Source organism: Hippocampus zosterae, chromosome 14 (genome assembly GCF_025434085.1).
Source record: "Hippocampus zosterae strain Florida chromosome 14, ASM2543408v3, whole genome shotgun sequence".
Taxonomy (NCBI): Eukaryota; Metazoa; Chordata; class Actinopteri; order Syngnathiformes; family Syngnathidae; genus Hippocampus; species Hippocampus zosterae.
Window position 1 is genome coordinate 20315165 of NC_067464.1, and position 18878 is coordinate 20334042.

The window sequence follows — 18878 nt, forward strand, 5'->3', positions numbered from 1 at the left end:
CAATAGCTTTCTTCTACGTTATATACAAGAATTCGAATTTTTGGTCCAAATTTTAGCAAGCATCATCGAAGTCAACATGTCTGATTTGCTTTCGCGAGCCACATCAAATGATGTGGCGGGCCAGATCTGGCCCCCGGGCCTTGAGTTTGACACATGTTCTAGGAGCCAAGTTGTCTGGGGCTTTAGGCCCCTGGCAGGGTCACCCATGGCAAACAGGTCTGAGTTGAAGGACCAGACAATGCACCACTCAGAGACCCGCCTTATAATGATGGACAAATTTGCGGTCCTCAGTTGGAAAAGAGGGGACTGCCATATACAGGTCAGGGATGAGATCCTGCCCCAAGTGGATAAGTTTGAGTATCTTGGAGTCTTGTTCATGAGTGAGGGTAGAATAGACCGTGCGATCGACAGGTGGATTGGTGCAGCGTCTCCTGTGATGCGGGCTCTGAATCGGTCTGTCATAGTGAAGAAGGAGCTGAGCAGAAAGGCAGAACTCTCAATTTACCGGTCAATCAACGCTGCTACTCTCACCTATGGTCATGAGCTGTGGGTCTTGACCGAAAGAACAAGATCCCGGATACAAGCAGCTGAAATGCGTTTCCTTCGCAGGGTGTCCGGACTCTCCCTTAGAGATTTGATAAGAAGCTCGATCATTCGGGAGGGCCTTAAGAGTCGGGCCACTACTTTTCCACATTTAGAGGAGTCAGATGAGGTGGCTCGGGCATCTGATTAGGATGCCTCCTGAACGGCTCCCTGGTAAGGTGTTTCGGGGAAAACCTAGGACATGCTGGAGAGACCGTGTCTCCCGTCTTGGGACCCCTTCGGAAGCAATTAATTTCTTGTCGTCATTTCAACCCGGATGTTGCACTTCCGGGTTACTTGAGTGAACGCTGGCGCGTCTGGCTGCCGCTGCTCACCCGCAATTCTTCTTTTTTTAGCGGTTTGCTCTTGTCATGAGAGAAACCCTACACTCCTATTTTTTGTGGTTTTGGACTGTCGGTCGTCGCACGGTTGTCTTTGGTCGCGCTGTCGCGGCGTCCTGCCTGTTCAGCTGTCAGACGGGGCCCCGTGCCTTCTCCGCCCCTCTGCCTCCGTGGTGGGGGTCGACGGGGCCTGTGCTGCTGTGGACCGTCCTGTCGCTCCTCCGTCTGCCCGTGGGGGGACTGCTGCGGTGCTCGGTGGCGGGGCTTCATGGGCTCCGCTTTCCGGGCGTCACTCCTCGTCCTTCCCGGAGGTGCGTCTGCCGCGGATCTCGTCGGGGCTTCCACCCCGATTGGCTCCAGGTAGAATAGACCGTCCAGGGGCATCATCTCCTTTTGGTTGTCCTTCCGCCGGCCACGCAAAGATAACGGCAGAAACGGCAGCCGATCCACGGACCACGGCGTGTTGGTCGGCCTGGCTGGGTCAGGTAGTGCTCCTCGCGACGGCGATGTTGCCGGCGTCAACTATTTGGAATTGCTATTTAAAATCGCATAATCAGTTGAAATTCATCTCTCCTTTTATTATTATTATTAATTCAGATAAGATAAGATATCCTTTATTCGTCCCACACTGGGGAAATTTACAGCCTCCAGCAGCAAGAATGTATGTAGAAAGAAGAAAGAGAAAAAAAAAACAACAAACATCTTTCATTTAAATACAATATGAACACAAATGGATAAATCACAGTACTATTTACAATTTTCCTTCACATCATTTGCTTATTATTATTATTATGATTGTTATTTTTTTATTCATCAGCCTGACAGCAGTCGGTAGGAACGAGCGTCGGTATCTCTCCTTCTTGCAGCGCGGGTGTAACAGTCTCTGGCTGAAGGAGCTACCAAGTGCTGTCAGGGCGGGCTGGAGGGGGTAGGAGGGACTGGCCATCATAGCTTTTAGCTTAGTTAGCATCCTTCTGTTGCCCACCTCCTCCAGAGTGTCAAGGGAGCAACCCAGGACAGAACTGGCCTTCCTGACCAGTCGCCCCAGTCTCTTTCTGTCCCGGGCTGAGATGCTGCCTGACCAGCAGACAATGCCATAATGGATGGCCGAGGCCACCACCGAGTTATAGAACGTATATTCACTTATTAAACAATAAATAATAATAAAAATATAAGATAAGATATCCTTTATTTGTCCCACAATGGGGAAATTTACAGCCTCCAGCAGCAAGAATGTATGTAGAAAGAAGAAGAGAAAAAAAAAACAACAACAAACATCTTTCAATTAAATACAATATGAACACAAATGGATAAATCGCAGTACTATTTACAATTTTCCTTCACATCATTTAATTATTATTATTATTATGATTGTTATTTTTTATTCATCAGCCTGACAGCAGTCGGTAGGAACGAGCGTCGGTATCTCTCCTTCTTGCAGCGCGGGTGTAACAGTCTCTGGCTGAAGGAGCTACCAAGTGCTGTCAGGGTGGGCTGGAGGGGGTGGGAGGGACTGGCCATCATAGCTTTTAGCTTAGTTAGCATCCTTCTGTTGCCCACCTCCTCCAGAGTGTCAAGGGAGCAACCCAGGACAGAACTGGCCTTCCTGACCAGTCGCTCCAGTCTCTTTCTGTCCCGGGCCGAGATGCTGCCTGACCAGCAGACAATGGCATAATAGATGGCAGAGGCCACCACCAAGTTATAGAATGTCTTAAGGAGTGACCCCTGAACCCCAAAAGACCTCAGTTTCCTGAGTAGGAAGAGTCGGCTCTGTCCTTTCCTAATCAGGGTGTCCGTGTTTGTGGACCAGTCCAGTTTGTCGTTGAGAAGAACACCAAGGTACTTGTAGAAGGTCACCCTCTCTATGTCCATACCCTGGATGTTCATCGGTGCTGGTGAGGACTTTTTCCTGCAGAAATCCACAACCAATTCCTTAGTTTTCCTCGGGTTGATCTGGAGGAGATTCTGCTGGCACCAGTCCACAAAGTCCTTTGTCAGTCCCCTGTACTCCCGATCATCCCCTTCTGTAATGAGGCCAACAATCGCAGAGTCATCGGAGAACTTCTGAAGGTGGCAGTTTGGAGTGTCATGTCTGAAGTCCGAGGTGTAGAGGATGAACAGGAATGGAGCCAGAACAGTCCCCTGCGGCGCTCCAGTGCTGCAGAGAAGCCGGTCCGACTCACAGCTCTGCAATCTCACGTACTGCGGCCGATTTGTGAGGTAATCTATGATCCATGCTGTGAGATGGTGGTCCACTCCGGCGTTCTGCAGTTTGCCTCCCAGCAAATTGGGCTGGATGGTGTATAAGGCACTGGAGAAATCAAAGAACATGATTCTCACAGTGCTCCCAGCCTTCTCCAAGTGTGACAGCACTGAGTGGAGGAGGTAGATAATGGCGTCTTCCACGCCGATGCCAGGCTGATAGGCAAACTGCAGCGGGTCCAGTGACGGGCTCACCAGCGGTCGAAGGTGGGCGAGGATGAGTCTCTCCAGCGTCTTCATCAGGTGAGACGTCAGCGCCACCGGTCTGTAGCTGTTCAGCTCCTTAGGGTGGGGGGTCTTGGGCACTGGGACCAGGCACGAAGTTTTCCACAGCTGTGGAGCCCTGCCCAGCTTCAGGCTCAGGTTGAAGATGTGCTGGACAATGTTACACAGCTGGTCAGAGCAGGTCCTGAGGAGCCGGGAACTGATCTTGTCCGGACCTGCTGCCTTCCTCACATTCATCTTCCTCAGTTGGTTCCTTACCTGCTCTGTTGTGACGGACAGGCAGGAACCAGGTGACATACTGGGTTGATGAGAGCTGGTCGAAAGAGGAGGGGGAGGAGAAGAAGTCCTCAGTGAGAGAGGTTGCAGTTTGTGGTTGGGGGAAGGGACAGACGACTGGTCGAAACGGTTGAAAAAATGGTTCAGTCCATCTGCCCAGTCCTTGTCCTTCTCGACCACTGTCTTTGGGCTGTCATGTCCTGAGATGGTTTTCAGGCCCCTCCAGACACCAGGGACATTGCTGGCCTGTAACTGGTCCTCCAATTTCATCCTGTATAATTTCTTCCCCTCCCTGATCTTTCTTCTCAGCCGAATCTGCACGGCCTTCAGCTCCTCTCTGTTTCTCGACCGAAAAGCTCTCTTCTCCTTCAGCAGGGTCTTTATGTCCGGATTAATCCATGGTTTGTTGTTGGAAAAACACCGCAGAGTTCTGGTGGGTACAGTGTTCTCCTCACAGAAGTTTATATAATCCGTGATGGTGTCAGTGAGTGCATCAATGTCCTCCCCATGAACCTCGCTGAAGAGTTCCCACCTGGTTGTCACGAAGCAGTCTCGCAGAGCATCTTCAGCTTCCGATGACCATTTCTTGACCATTCTGGTCACAGTTGGTTGCCTGTGCACCAGGGGTTTGTACACAGGCTCGAGAAATACCAAGTTGTGGTCTGCTCTTCCAAGAGGTGGGAGGGAGAGGGGTTTATATGCCTCCTTGGTATTGGCATAAAACAAGTCCAAAATATTATTGTCTCTAGTGGCACAGGTTACATACTGCTTGAAGGTTGAAAGGGAGGACGACAGAGAGACATGGTTGAAGTCCCCAGAGATGATCAGCAGGGCGTTGGGGGACTGTGTTTGCAGCCTGCTCACGACAGTCATCAGGGCATCACACGCTGCATCACTATTAGCTGACGGGGGGATGTACACTGTCACGGCTATGACGTGTGAGAATTCCCTCGGGAGATAATGGGGCCTGAGGCTAATGGCTAGCAGCTCAATGTCTCGGTTGCAGAGTTTGTCTTTGATCGTGATATGCCCCGGATTGCACCATTTGTTGTTCACAAAAACAGCAAGTCCCCCACCTTTTCTCTTTCCACTCCCTTCATTCCTGTCCGCACGTATGAGTTGGAAGCCTTCCAACTCGACATGTGTGTCCGGAGTGATCGCTGTTAGCCACGACTCGGTGAGTAGCATTAGGCTAGCCTCGCGGTACTCCCTTTGATGTCGCGTTAGCGCCGCCAGCTCTTCCATCTTGTTAGGGAGCGATCTTACATTCCCCATGATGACGGACGGGAGGACATGTCTGTACTTCCTCCACCTTGTGCGGCGGTCCTTCCCGGCTCGACACCCTCGTGTCCTCCTCTTCAACTCTCGTGGGATATCCGGTTTGTCACCGGCCAGTAGCCTGCTGTTAGCCCGCCATGCTAACAGCTGGTCCTTACTGTAAACAATGGAGTTGCGTGTGCTATCTGGATCTCCGTTCACAGGATACGTAAAAAGATTAAAGCAAATAATAAATAAAATAAATTCTGTGGTTTTATTGTTCTTGTTTTGGTTGTAAAGTGTCCTTGAGTGCCCCTCCGTGAGTCGTCACCTTACCGTGGTGGAGGGGTTTGTGTGTCCCAATGATCCTAGAAGCTAAGTTGTCTGGGGCTTTATGCCCCTGGCAGGGTCACCCATGGCAAACAGGTTCTAGGTGAGGGGCCAGACAAAGCACGACTCAAAAGACCCCAATGATGATTACGATAAATGGATCTCGGTTTCCCTTGCCCGGACGCGGGTCACCGGGGCCCCCCTCTGGAGCCAGGCCTGGAGGTGGGGCTCGTTGGCAAGCGCCTGGTGGCCGGGCCTACACCCATGGGGCCCGGCCGGGCACAGCCCGAAGAGGCAACGTGGGTCCCCCTTCCCATGGGCTCACCACCCATGAGAGGGGCCAAAGGGGTCGGGTGCAATGTGAGCTGGGCGGCAGCCAAAGGCGGGGACCCTGGCGGTCTGATCCTCGGCTGCAGAAGCTAGCTCTTGGGACATGGAATGTCACCTCTCTGGCAGGGAAGGAGCCCGAGCTGGTGTGTGAGGCAGAGAATTTCCGACTGGATATAGTCGGACTTGCCTCCACACACAGCCTGGGTTCTGGTACCAGTTCTCTCGAGAGGGGTTGGACTCTCTTCCACTCTGGAGTTGCTCACGGTGAGAGGCGCAGAGCAGGTGTGGGCATACTCATTGCCCCCCGGCTCAGTGCCTGTATATTGGGGTTCACACCGGTAGACGAGAGGGTTGCCTCCCTCCGCCTTCGGGTGGGTGGACGGGTCCTGACTGTTGTTTGTGCATATGCACCAAATAGCAGCTCAGCATACCCACCCTTTTTGGTGTCCCTGGAGGGTGTGCTGGAGAGTACTCCTGCTGGGGACTCCCTTGTTCTGCTGGGGGACTTCAATGCTCACGTGGGCAATGACAGTGAGACCTGGAGGGGCGTGATTGGGAGGAACGGCCCCCCCGATCAGAACCCGAGTGGTGTTTTGTTATTGGACTTCTGTGCTCGTCACGGATTGTCCATAACGAACACCTTGTTCAAACATAAGAGTGTCCATATGTGCACTTGGCACCAGGACACCCTAGGCCGCAGTTCGATGATCGACTTTGTAGTTGTATCATCGGATTTGCGGCAGCATGTTCTGGACACTCGGGTGAAGAGAGGGGCGGAGCTGTCAACTGATCACCACCTGGTGGTGAGTAGGCTCCGATGGTGGGGGAAGATGCCGGTCCGTCCTGGCAGACCCAAACGTATTGTGAGGGTTTGTTGGGAGCGTCTGGCGGAATCCCCTGTCAGAAGGAGTTTCAACTCCCACCTCCGACAGAGCTTTTCCCATGTTCCGGGGGCGGCGGGGGACATCGAGTCCGAGTGGACCATGTTCCGTGCCTCTATTGTTGAGGCGGCCAATCTGAGTTGTGGCCGTAAGGTGGTTGGTGCCTGTCGTGGCGGCAACCCTCGTACTCGCTGGTGGACACCAGCAGTAAGGGATGCCGTCAAGCTGAAGAAGGAGTCTTATCGAGCCTTTATGGCCTGTGGGATCCCAGAGGCAGCTGACGGGTACCGACTGGCCAAGCGGAACGCAGCTTTGGTGGTCGCCGAGGCAAAAATCAGAGCATGGGAAGAGTTCGGTGAGGCCATGGAAGCCGACTTCCGGACGGCTTCGAGGAAATTCTGGTCCACCATCAGACATCTCAGGAGGGGGAAGCAGTGCACCACTAACACTGTGTACAGTGGGGATGGGGCGCTGCTGACTTCGACTCGGGACGTTGTGAACCGGTGGGCAGAGTACTTCGAAGACCTCCTCAACTCCACCAACACGCCTTCCTTGGAGGAAGCAGAGCCTTGGGACTCTGAGGTGGGCTCTCCTATCTCTGTGGTTGAAGTCACCGATGTGGTTAAAAAGCTCCTCGGTGGAAAGGCCCCAGGGGTGGATGAGATCCGCCCGGAGTTCCTCAAGGCTCTGGATGTTGTGGGGCTGTCCTGGTTGACACGCCTCTGCAACATCGCGTATTCAACAGGGAGAGTGCCTCTGGATTGGCAGACCGGGGTGGTATCCCTCTTTTTAAAAAGGGGGACCGGAGGGTGTGTTCCAACTCCAGAGGGATCACACTCCTCAGCCTCGCTGGTAAGGTCTATTCAGGGGTGCTGGAGAGGAGGGTCCGTCAGGAAGTCGAGCCTCAGATTGAGGAGGAGCAGTGTGGTTTTCGTCCCGGCCGTGGAACAGTGGACCAGCTCTACACCCTTAGCAGGGTCCTTGAGGGTATGTGGGAATTCGCCCAACCAGTCTACATTTGTTTTGTGGACTTGGAGAAGGCGTTTGACCGTGTCCCTCGGGGAGTTCTGTGGGGGGTGCTTCGTGGGTATGGGGTACCGAACCCCCCGATACGGGCTGTTCGGTCACTATACCACCGATGTCAGAGTTTGGTTCGCATTGCCGGCAGTAAGTCGGAATCGTTTCCAGTGGAGGTAGGACTCCGCCAAGGCTGCCCTTTTTCGCCGAATCTGTTCATAACCTTTATGGACAGAATTTCTAGCCGCAGCCGAAGCGTTGAGGGGGTCCGTTTTGGGGGCCTCAGTATTGCATCCCTGCTTTTTGCAGATGATGTGGTGCTGTTGGCTCCTTCAAACGGGGCTCTCCAACTCTCACTGGAGCATTTCGCAGCCGAGTGTGAAGCGGTTGGGATGAAAATCAGCACCTCCAAATCTGAAACCATGGTCCTCAGTCGGAAAAGGGTGGAGTGCCCCCTCCGGGTCGGGGAGGAGATCTTTCCCCAAGTGGAGGAGTTCAAGTATCTTGGGGTCTTGTTCACGAGTGGGGGTAGGAGGGAGCGGGAGATCGACAGGCGGATCGGTGCAGCGTCTGCTGTGATGCGGACCTTGTATCGGTCTGTCGTGGTGAAGAAGGACCTGAGCCAAAAGGCGAAGCTCTCAATTTACCGGTCGATCTCCGTCCCAACCCTCACCTATGGTCACGAGCTATGGGTCGTGACCGAAAGAACGAGATCCCGGATACAAGCGGCTGAAATGAGTTTTCTCCGCAGGGTGTCCGGGCTCTCCCTTAGAGATAAGGTGAGAAGCTCAGTCATCCGGGAGGGGCTCAGAGTCGAGCCGCTTCTCCTCCACATCGAGAGGAGCCAGATGAGGTGGCTTGGGCATCTGATTCGGATGCCTCCTGAGCGCCTCCCCGGTGAGGTGTTCCGGTCATGTCCCACCGGGAGGAGACCCAGAGGAAGACCCAGGACACGCTGGAGAGACTATGTCACCCAGCTTGCCTGGGAACGACTCTGGATCCCCCGGGGAGAGCTGGAAGAAGTAGCTAGGGAGAGGGAAGTCTGGGCTTCCCTGCTAAAGCTGTTGCCCCCGCGACCTGGCCCCGGATAAGCGGTAGATGATGGATGGATGGATGGATGGTGTCCTTGAGTGTCTTGAAAGGCGTTTATAAATGAAATGTATTATTATTATTATTATTATTATTATGTGGGAATTTCTTTTGTGAGACAAATAAAGGTTTTCTTATTCTTATATACATATGACTGAATTTGTCAGGACTAAGTTTGGCACGCACTCTCTTCAAAGACACTTTGCTCCAATAAAATCATTCGCATCTCGATATATTTTCAAGTGGAACCATATAATTGGTTTCATTTGATGCACTCACATTTTTAAATCAAAACTGATTTGCTACAAGCTATTTTCAGAGATGTGCTTAAGTTGTGCTGATGCATGCACAAATATCAATACCAGCTTTATGACAATACACTGTTGTTGTGATTCAGAGCTGAATCACAGTAATTGTAGCATAGCTTGTCCTTTCTCTTATTATCTGGTCTTTCATACATAATCAGTTGAAATATAAATGTAATGCAAAGCATCCCAAAAGCCAAAGACAGCAGTACACTTCCGAGAATACAGGAAAGGGTCGCACTAATTCTGGTGACTCAGGATGAACAAAGCAAGAGTGTAAAATGAGACTGAAGAACAGTGGTAGAGGAGTTCGTCAACTTTGTGTTGCAATTTATTTTGGGACATTTTGTGTAATGATTACACTGTAATGAGTCAAAAAGGTTTCAAAAGAGAAAATCATACTGAGGGCACTCAAGTGTCTCATGTGGTCAAAACAGTGAAGTGGCCAGGCATTTATTGTTCGATCATATATGAAATCAAAAAGATGATTGCTGTATGAACATCAACAGTTGCTTAGCAACAGTGATTTTACACTTCTGCATAGTCCAGCCCTCCTTTTAGCCCCAAATGTCCACAACGTGAGTGCAATAATCAATTTAACCTTACTAACACTTGTAGAGAGCAGCTCAAGAAAAGATGAATACCCTGAATATTTTCATTCATATCACATATGAGTAAAAGTGGAAACAGATATTGAATAATAGTGTAAAAATGATGTTGCAAAAGTTCAACGTCAACACAATTGTAAGAAGCATTGCTGTGTTTCCTGAAAAAGCATCACGGGAGAATGAAAAGACATTGTAACCATGGCTACCTGGGTAAAGATCTATGCAGGCAGATGACAGGGATGTAGAGTTGCCGTGGTAACATTGACTGACTGGCAAAGAGAATTTTAAAACAGGTAACAACTATTGGAGAGATACTTCAGAAGAAACAAAATTGCAGCACACTTGCAGTAAAAGTTGTTAAAAATTATTACTGCTATGTTTCCTGAAACATTTGATTTGTAAATTATTTCAAATAAGATGCTAACAGAGCTGCGAGTGATCACACTGGAAAATGAAGGGGATTCTATTCATAAATAGTTTCATGTCAACAGTGCATGAAATTATTATTGATATCAGGTACAGCAGATCCACAGAGTGCGGAAAAGTCTATAATGCATTTTGAATGTTACTGGAGTTGTGAAAGCATGTGTTTTGTGAAAAGAGAAGAAGGGGGAAAAAGAGGTACTCTTCTTATTTAGCAACATCCCTCAGGTAAGACATTTCCGAGACAAACCCGAAATTTGTGGCTTCATCCTTGTTGCTCAGTATAATAAGGGTAGCTCAACAATATATCTATATACACACATACACATATTATATATATATACATATATTAAAAAAAAGAATCCTCATCTCACCCCTCGGGTGGTGTCCGTCCCTCATTCAGCTCGGGTCCTCTACCAGAGGCCAGGAAGCTTGAGGGTTCTGCGCAGTATCCTTGCTGTTCCCAGCACTGCACATTTCTGGACTGAGATGTCCGACGTTGTTCCCGGGATCTGTTGCAACCACTCATCTAGTTTGGGGGTCACTGCCCCGAGTGCTCCGACCACCACAGGCACGACTGTCACCTTTACCTTCCAGGCTCTCTTCAGCTCCTCTCTGAGCCCTTGGTATTTCTCGAGTTTCTCATGTTCCTTCTTCCTGATGTTTCCATCACTTGGGACCGCTACATCCACTACAACGGCTTTCCTCTGCCCTTTATCTATGATCACGATATCTGGTTGGTTCGCCATTACCATCTTGTCAGTCTGGATCTGGAAGTCCCACAGGATCTTCGCTCTGTCATTCTCCACCACCTTCGGAGGTGTTTCCCATTTTGACCTTGGGGTTTCCAGTCCATACTCCGCACAGATGTTTCGGTAGACCTGGTTATGGCGTTCCATGTAGGCTTTCCCTGCCAGCATCTTACACCCTGCAGTTATGTGTTGGATTGTCTCAGGTGCCTCTTTGCACAACCTACACCTTGGGTCTTGTCTGGTGTGGTGTATCTGGGCCTCGATGGCTCTGGTGCTCAAGGCCTGCTCCTGAGCAGCCAGGATAAGTGCCTCTGTGCTGTCCTTCAGGCCAGCCCTCTCTAGCCACTGATAGGACTTCTTTAGATCAGCCACTTCAGTTATGGTCCGGTGGTACATCCCGTGTAGGGGCTTGTCCTCCCATGATGGTCCCTCTTCCAGCGCCTCATCTTCTGTTCCCCATTGTCTGAGACATTCTCTGAGTACGTCATCCGTTTGAGCCTTCTCCTTGATGTATTCATGGAGCTTGGATGTTTCATCCTGGACAGTGGCTCTCACACTCACTAGTCCCCGGCCTCCTTCCTTTCGGCTTGCGTACAGTCTCAGGGTGCTGGATTTGGGATGGAACCCTCCATGCATGGTTAGGAGCTTTCGGGTCTTATCGTCCGTGGTCTGAATCTCTTCCTTTGGCCACCTTATTTTTCCTGCAGGGTATCTGATCACTGGCATGGCATAGCTGTTTATTGCCCGGGTCTTATTCTTGCCATTGAGCTGGCTTCTTAGGACTTGCCTCACTCGCTGGAGGTATTTGGCCGTAGCCGCTTTCCTTGTTGCCAGTTCGAGGTTGCCATTGGCTTGTGGTATACCAAGGTACTTGTAGCTGTCCTCAATGTCTGCTATTGTTCCTTCAGGGAGTGAGACCCCTTCAGTGCGGACTACCTTTCCTCTCTGAGTCACCATCCGACTACATTTCTCAAGCCCGAATGACATCCCGATGTCGCTGCTGTAGATCCTGGTTGTGTGGATCAGGGAATCTATGTCCCTTTCGCTCTTAGCATACAGCTTTATGTCATCCATGTAGAGGAGGTGACTGATTGTAGCTCCATTTCTGAGGCGGTATCCATAGCCTGTCTTGGTGATTACTTGGCTTAGGGGGTTCAGTCCTATGCAGAACAGCAGTGGGGAGAGTGCATCACCTTAGTATATGCGCCACATTTGATGGACACTTGGGTAAGTGGCTTGCCATTGGCTTCAAGTGTGGTTTTCCACATCCTCATCGAGTTCGCAACTAAGGCTCTTAGGGTCCTGTTCACCTTATACAAGTGAACTCCAAGCATTCAGTGATCCATGTATGTGGCATCGAGTCATAGGCTTTCTTGTAATCAATCCAAGCTGTGCACAGGTTGGTACGTCGGGACCTGCAGTCTTGTGCGACTGTTCTGTCAACCAGGAGCTGATGTTTGGCTCCTCTGGTATCTCTACCAATGCCCTTCTGTGCTTCGTTCATGTATTGATCCATGTGTCCACTTATCTTAGCCGCAATGATGCCTGACATGAGCTTCCATGTTGTGGAGAGACAGGTTATTGGCCGATAGTTGGATGGGGCTGCACCCTTCGAGGGATCCTTCATGATCAGGATCGTTCGCCCTTCGGTTAGCCATTCTGGGTGAGTCCCATCCCTCAGCAGCTGGTTCATTTGTACTGCTAGGCGCTCATGGAGTGCTGTGAGTTTCTTTAGCCAGTAAGTGTGGACCATGTCCGGGCCTGGTGCTGTCCAGTTCTTCATATCTGAGACTCTTTCCTGTATGTCTGCCACTGTTATGGTAACCGGGTTCTGTTCAGGGAGGTTCCTGTGTTCCTCTCTCAGGGTCACCAGCCATTGTGCACTGCTGTTATGTGCAACCTCCTTCTCCCATATGCCTTTCCAGTACCTTTCAGTTTCCAGTCTTGGTGGGTCAGCTCTGTTGTTAGGACCCTGCCACTGAGCGTACACTTTCGCAGGTTGTGTTGCGAACAGCCTGTTTATTCGTCTGGCCTCATTCTCTTTCGTGTACCGCTTTAGGCGACTGGACAAGGCTTGGAGCCTTTGTTTGGCAGTTTCGAGTGCTTCAGGTATGGTCATCTGGATGTACCTCTCGGGTATCGGCCTTTTCATCACACCTCTCTGGGCCTCCGTCAATTGACTCACATCTTTCCGGGCAGCCTTGATTCTTAGCCTCCAACCGTCTTTTCCATGGGGGGTAACGTATCTCATGGCTTCCATGGTTGCTCTTATAGCCCAGAGTCTCCAGGATCACTGATGCTGAAGCGTATATCAGCTCATTGGTTTCTGTGATCGTTACGGTAGGGATCGCCCTCAGTGCTGCATTCACACTTTCTATGAGACTTTCAGATGGTACTTCACATAGCCGTTGTAATCGGTTTCTAGGTTGCCCAGCTTTCATTCTCGCCATGATCTTAGCTTTCAGGTCAGTTGCTGCCTCGCTCAGCATTTCATTCATTGGGGCTGACCACCCAATCTCATCATCTGCATTAATTGGGGCTTGCCTCCCAATCTCTTGTATGACCTCCTCCTCTGATCTGGCAGCCTGGGGCCTTTCACTATGGAACCTGCGTTGTGCCTCATCAATCTCAAGTTGTGACAGCAGTTGCCGTTTGTGGATGTTGGAACACTGAGCTACTAGTTGTTTCGCGGTCAACCGTGACTGTGGGTTTCGAAGTAACCATTTAGCCCACATTCTCTGCATGTAACCCCTCTGAGTAGGGTTGCTTGAGTAGTAGCATTCCAACAGAGCCATGTTATCGCATCTCGCCCATCTCCGCTTTGTTCCAGTAGCCCAATTTTCATTAGGGTGCTCTGGTTCCCCAGCACCTGACGCAGACCTTGTTTGGCCGGGCGACGTCTGAGCCGGCATGTCATTCGTTTTATTGTCTCTCATCATTGTATGAGGTAGGCATTAGCGTGAAGGATCTTGCCCAAGGACCCACACTGGATGGTGTTATGTGCTCATTTTTGCCCCAAGCGGGATTCGAACCACCGTCTCCCGTATGCCAAACCGATGCCTTACCAACTGAGCTATCCAGCCGCTATATATATATATATATATATATATATATATACTCTGTGTACATACATCTACTGATGCCTAGTCTGGACACATCATCAGTGATGTTCCTGGATTCACTGGACGTTTCGGGTCTTTCAACTATCAGACGCCCTCCTCCAGGTGACCCAGCCGGGGTTGATCAAGTCCCGGCTTGTGTCCAGACAGCTAGCTAGCTACCATGACTCCATGGATCTCCTCTTTTGAGCCACAGCCATCTTGAGGCTCTTTCTGCCGCTTCAGTGGTATTCCGGATGGCTCTCCTTTTCCTCTCTCCATTGATGCCTAAGCTACAGTAGGCTCTGGCCAAGGAACGGGCTGCGAATCCTCTGCAACCAACCTCCACAGGGAAACACCTTGCTCTCCAACCAGCCAGCTGGCAGTCGCTGACCAGTCCTGCGTACTTGGAGAGCTTCCTCTCAAAGGCTTCTTCCAAGCGATCTTCCCACGGCACTGTCAGCTCCAGCAGCACTGCTTGTTTGGTGGACTCCGATACGAGGACAATGTCAGGTCGTAGGGTGGTAACTGCAATATGGCTGGGGAACTTCAGCTTTTTTTCAAGATCCACCAACAACTGCCAGTCTCTTGCAGATGTCAGGATGCCTGCAGATGATGTTCTGCTGGCCGCGGTAGGCTTGTCCCCAGCTCTGACAAAGGCGATGGTTTTGTTGGAGGGGCGGAACTGTTTAGCCCATGCCAGCCCTGCGGTAATGGCTTCCGCGATAGTCTTAAGGACTTGATCGTGCCTCCACCTGTACCGTCCATCTCCAAGTGCCCTTGTGCAGCCACTGAGGATGTGTTCCAGGGTTCCTCGCTTGGAGCACAGTGGGCATGCCGGTGTCTCTGCTATGCCCCATGTGTGCAGATTTGATGGGCTTGGGAGCACATCATAAACTGCCTGGATGAGGAATTTAATGCGTTGCGGCTCTGCTTTCCAAAGCTCTGCCCAGGTCACTTTCCTCTCAACTGCGTTCTCCCATCTTGTCCAAGCACCCTGTTGTTTCATTCCCACAGCCTTGCAGGTTCTTGTGTCCTCCACTGCTGCTCTCACCTCATCCTGGACAAGACGTCGCCCCTCCTTCCCCTTGGTGTTCAGCTGGGGAGATGGAAAGGATCCTAGCCCAGCTCGACCTCGTGTGACCACTCCAGTCAAGCACCTGTGCCGGAGCCTTGCATCTGCCTCTTCAACCGCTTCCTCTGCCCTCCATTTCCTGCCAGTCCTCACTTGGATCCCAGCCTTAGCCACCTTCGGATCTCTTGAGTCCCTGTATTGAACCACTTCTCTGGCTCTGGTGACCTTAAATTCCTCCTCCAAGGATTTGAAGGGCAGTTGCAGTTTGTTGCTGTTTCCGTAGAGAGCGATGCTGCTCAGGCTCTTTGGAAGTCCTAGCCATCTCCGGAGGTGGCTGCTGACCTTCCTCTCTAAGGTCTCAACTGTCGAGATGGGGACGGAGTAGACCAGGAGGGGCCACAGGATCCTGGGAAGAATGCCGTGCTGGTATACCCAGGCTTTAAACTTCCCCGGTAGGCCTGACTTGTCCACTGATTTCAGCCAGCCATCCAACTCCGTGCATGTCGACTGGATAGATTTTGTGTCTCTCAGAGAGCAGTCGAAAACCTTCCCTAGGCTCTTGACCGGCTTCTCTGAGATTGATGGAATGGCTGTGCCTGAGATGGTGAACCGGAACTTGTTTTCCACCTTCCCTTTCCTTAGCACCATAGATCTTGATTTGGCGGGTTTGAAACGCATCCGGGCCCACGCCACCAGTTTTTCAAGACCCTTCAGAATCCACCGGCAGCCTGGGACTGATTCTGTCGTGACTGTGAGGTCATCCATGAATGCCCTGATGGGTGGTTGCCGTTGTCCGGAGTTCGTGCGGGGCCCTCTGCACTCTGGCTCAGCAGATTTTGTGAGCATGTTCATGGCTAGCGAGAACAGTGTCACAGAGATAGTACACCCTGTGATGATGCCGATCTCCACCTTGTACCAACTGGATGTCATTGCTCCTGAAGAGATCTTCATCCTGAAATTGCTGTAATAATCAGCGATGAGATCTCTGCATCTGCTGGGTACATGATGCTTTATCAGAGTGAGCTGGACGAGCTTGTGTGGAATGGAGCCGAATGCATTTGCTAGGTCAAGCCACAGCACTGATAGGTTACCTTTGTTCTCTCTGGCCTCCCGAATAAGCTGTGTGACCACACCGGTATGTTCCAAACATCCTGAAATTCCTGAGATGCCACCTTTCTGGACAGATGTATCGATGTAGGAGTTCTTTGCCAGGTAGGTACACAGCCGCTTGGAAACAACACTGAAGAAAACCTTTGCCTCAACACACAGCAGGGAGATGATGCGGAACTGGTCTAGCTGAGTGGAGTATTCCTCCTTCGGGATCCATACCCCTTCAGCCATTCTCCATTGTTCAGGGATCCTTCCCCTTCTCCAGAAGACTCGCAGGATTGTCCACAGACGCAGCAGGAGTTTGGGACAGTTCTTGTACACTTTGTATGAAGTGCCACTCGGTCCTGGAGCAGAGCTCGCCCTTGCTCTGCGGACAACCTCCCTGACTTCCTTTAGCTGCAGCTCCGACATGTCGAACTGCTCTTCAGGTTCAGGGGGGTCTATGAGGATGTTGCATTCTCCCAGCTCCTGCTCTCTTGCGGGGTCGCTGTACGTCTGCTTCAGATGTTGGTTTATGATTTCCTGCGAGGAGACCAGATTGCCACTCCGCTTCTGCCCCAGCAAATCCTTCGTGAACTTGAAGGGGTTAGCGATGAAAGCAGCACGCTTCCGTGCCCTCTCCCGTCGCCGCCTCCGGTGCCACTCTGCACGGCGGAGAACTCTAATCTTTTTCCGTAGGATGCACATTAGCTGGGCCAGGCCAGTGCGTTCCTCTTGTCCTGCCGCCTTGTACTGGGACTTCAGCGTTTTCATCTCCTGCCTGATGTTGTGGATCCTTACCGCTCTTTGATTCTTTGCGTACGTTGTTCCCGGGCTTTTCTTCTCCTCCTCGCCAAACCTTTCTGCTGCGAAGCTGACAATGACTGCTGTCATAGCTTGTAGCTTCCCGTCGGCGTGTCCCTTCGCCATAGCCTCCAGAATTTGGTCGACATCGTCGTCGAATTGCTTCCAGAGAGAGGTCATGCTAGCTGCAGGCCATTTGATCCGCCTCGTTTCAGACTTGATGCTCGAGGGATTAGTTTGCAACACGTGGGGGTTCTGGGCACTGTGGGGTGACTCCGGGCCTGGCACCTCCTGCGTCTCACCAGGTGTAACACCTGTGCGTTGTGTTGTTTCTGCTCCCAACGGGCACTTCATCCTCGCTCGGTGGATCTTCAAGCCATGGATGTTCTTGCAGACTTTGCCGCATGTACACGTTTTACTCAAAGTCGATTGTCCGTTGCCTGGGTCTGTAGCCGTTGTGTCCGTCCGACTGGGGTGCTCATCCTCCCCCCCTCTCGGGCACCCCTGGGGGTATTTTATATATATATATATAAATTTTATATATTTATATATATATATATATATATATATATTATACACATAATATACATATATCTATATATACATGTATATACACACACACATGTATATATATATATACATCTATACATATCTACACACACACACACACACAGTGAAGGATATTTGGCTTTCAGGTGAATTTTGTGGAAAATGTCAAAAGTTCACGCGTGTTCATGTGGGTGCACAATCACTGAATTATTGTTTTTCAAGCCGTATGGTCTTGTCACTGTACCATTCACACAGTGTAGGGCAGTTCTGTACCGACTAAACACACCTGCCCACACTGTAAAATCAGCGCTAACAAAAGCTTGTCTGGTGACGACAATGGCTGATGCATAGCGCTCCCCTTGACGTCTCCAACATCGTTGGCAGCCATCAGTTCTGCTCAATGTGAATGGACTTTCATCAGAGGAAAGCAGTGAGGCCCCTTGACTGGTTCCTTGCCCAGCATAATTGTTCCCTGGCTCATGCAAGACGATGACGCCGGTGCCCGGTGGTGTGGTCAGGTACCCTTGCAGGTCGTCTAACACGCAGACTACACTGATGTAAACGGTTTTGACTGGTCTGACGTGACACTTGGGTGCCTTCCACCTCCCTTAAACGTGACTGGAGTTGTGTGGCATTCATCATCCGATTTCTCAGCATGGGATGCAGCCATACAACATCCACTTCTACATCTTTCTGTGACTCTTCCACTCTTTCAGATTGCTGTTGCAAACGGGTGATGACACTCTCTGTGACACTGTAAGCTGTTCACTTCCTGTCCTGTTTGAAGCATCACAATGGCAAGCTTCTGTTGATACATTGTTGGGTATCGTCTTGGTCTCATGATGTCAAAATGTGAACAGCCCGAGGATAACCGTTTTAACACCAGTTCAAATTGAACCAGGACATTTACTGTACTGAAGCATTTAACACACGATCACACGAAATTCGCCTGTAAAGGTTTCAATGCATTTAAGGCCCGTCCTAAAATTTCACCTGAAAGCCAAATAGATTTTTTGTGAGTTGTGCACGCACGCACGCAACACACGCACACACTTTTCTCTGGGTACTCCCGTTTCCTTCCACATTCCAAAAACACGCACGTTTGATTATTTGAACACTCTAAATTGTCCCTACGTCTGATTGTGAGCGCAAATGATTGTTTATGGGTGATATGCTCTAGCATGGCCGCGACCCTCGTGAGGATAAGCAGCTTAGAAAATGGATGGCTGTGTATACATACACTTTCTCTCTCTCTCGCCCTCACACAGCAACAAATCAATTCTCATCGCTAACTCCAAAAGAGCCAGTCAAAAGAACGACTCGTTGCGAACGTCACAAAACGAATCCAGTAAAATATCTCACATGGCTGTTGACATCTAAATTACTTTCAGTGCTACGTAAATCCAGACGACGGCTGACTGATGAGCCCATGCTAGTACCCATGGCACCAGGTTGAATTGTCTGGGCCATAATACTACCGAAAAACTGCGGCTCTCCTGAAACCAGAAAAATATTCCATCTCAGAGCGCACAGCCAAAAATGATGGTTTGCCCAATACATCTCTCTGTCACTCAACAGAGGAGAC

At 50.6% G+C, this 18878-nt stretch overlaps 2 protein-coding genes across 3 annotated transcripts in view; both read right to left on the reverse strand.

The window, feature by feature from the left end:
• Positions 1-18878, reverse strand: part of metap1 (methionyl aminopeptidase 1) — a 51861-nt gene that overhangs the window by 15249 nt on the left and 17734 nt on the right. The gene's annotated exons all lie outside the window — the stretch shown is intronic.
• On the reverse strand, positions 2236-4641 carry LOC127614407 (uncharacterized). Its single transcript, XM_052085704.1, has 2 exons — positions 3669-4641; positions 2236-3560 (listed from the first exon to the last, which is right to left on the reverse strand). The coding sequence occupies exons 1-2, from the start codon at positions 4557-4559 to the stop codon at positions 2298-2300; spliced, it is 2154 nt and encodes a 717-aa protein (XP_051941664.1). The 5' UTR covers positions 4560-4641; the 3' UTR covers positions 2236-2297.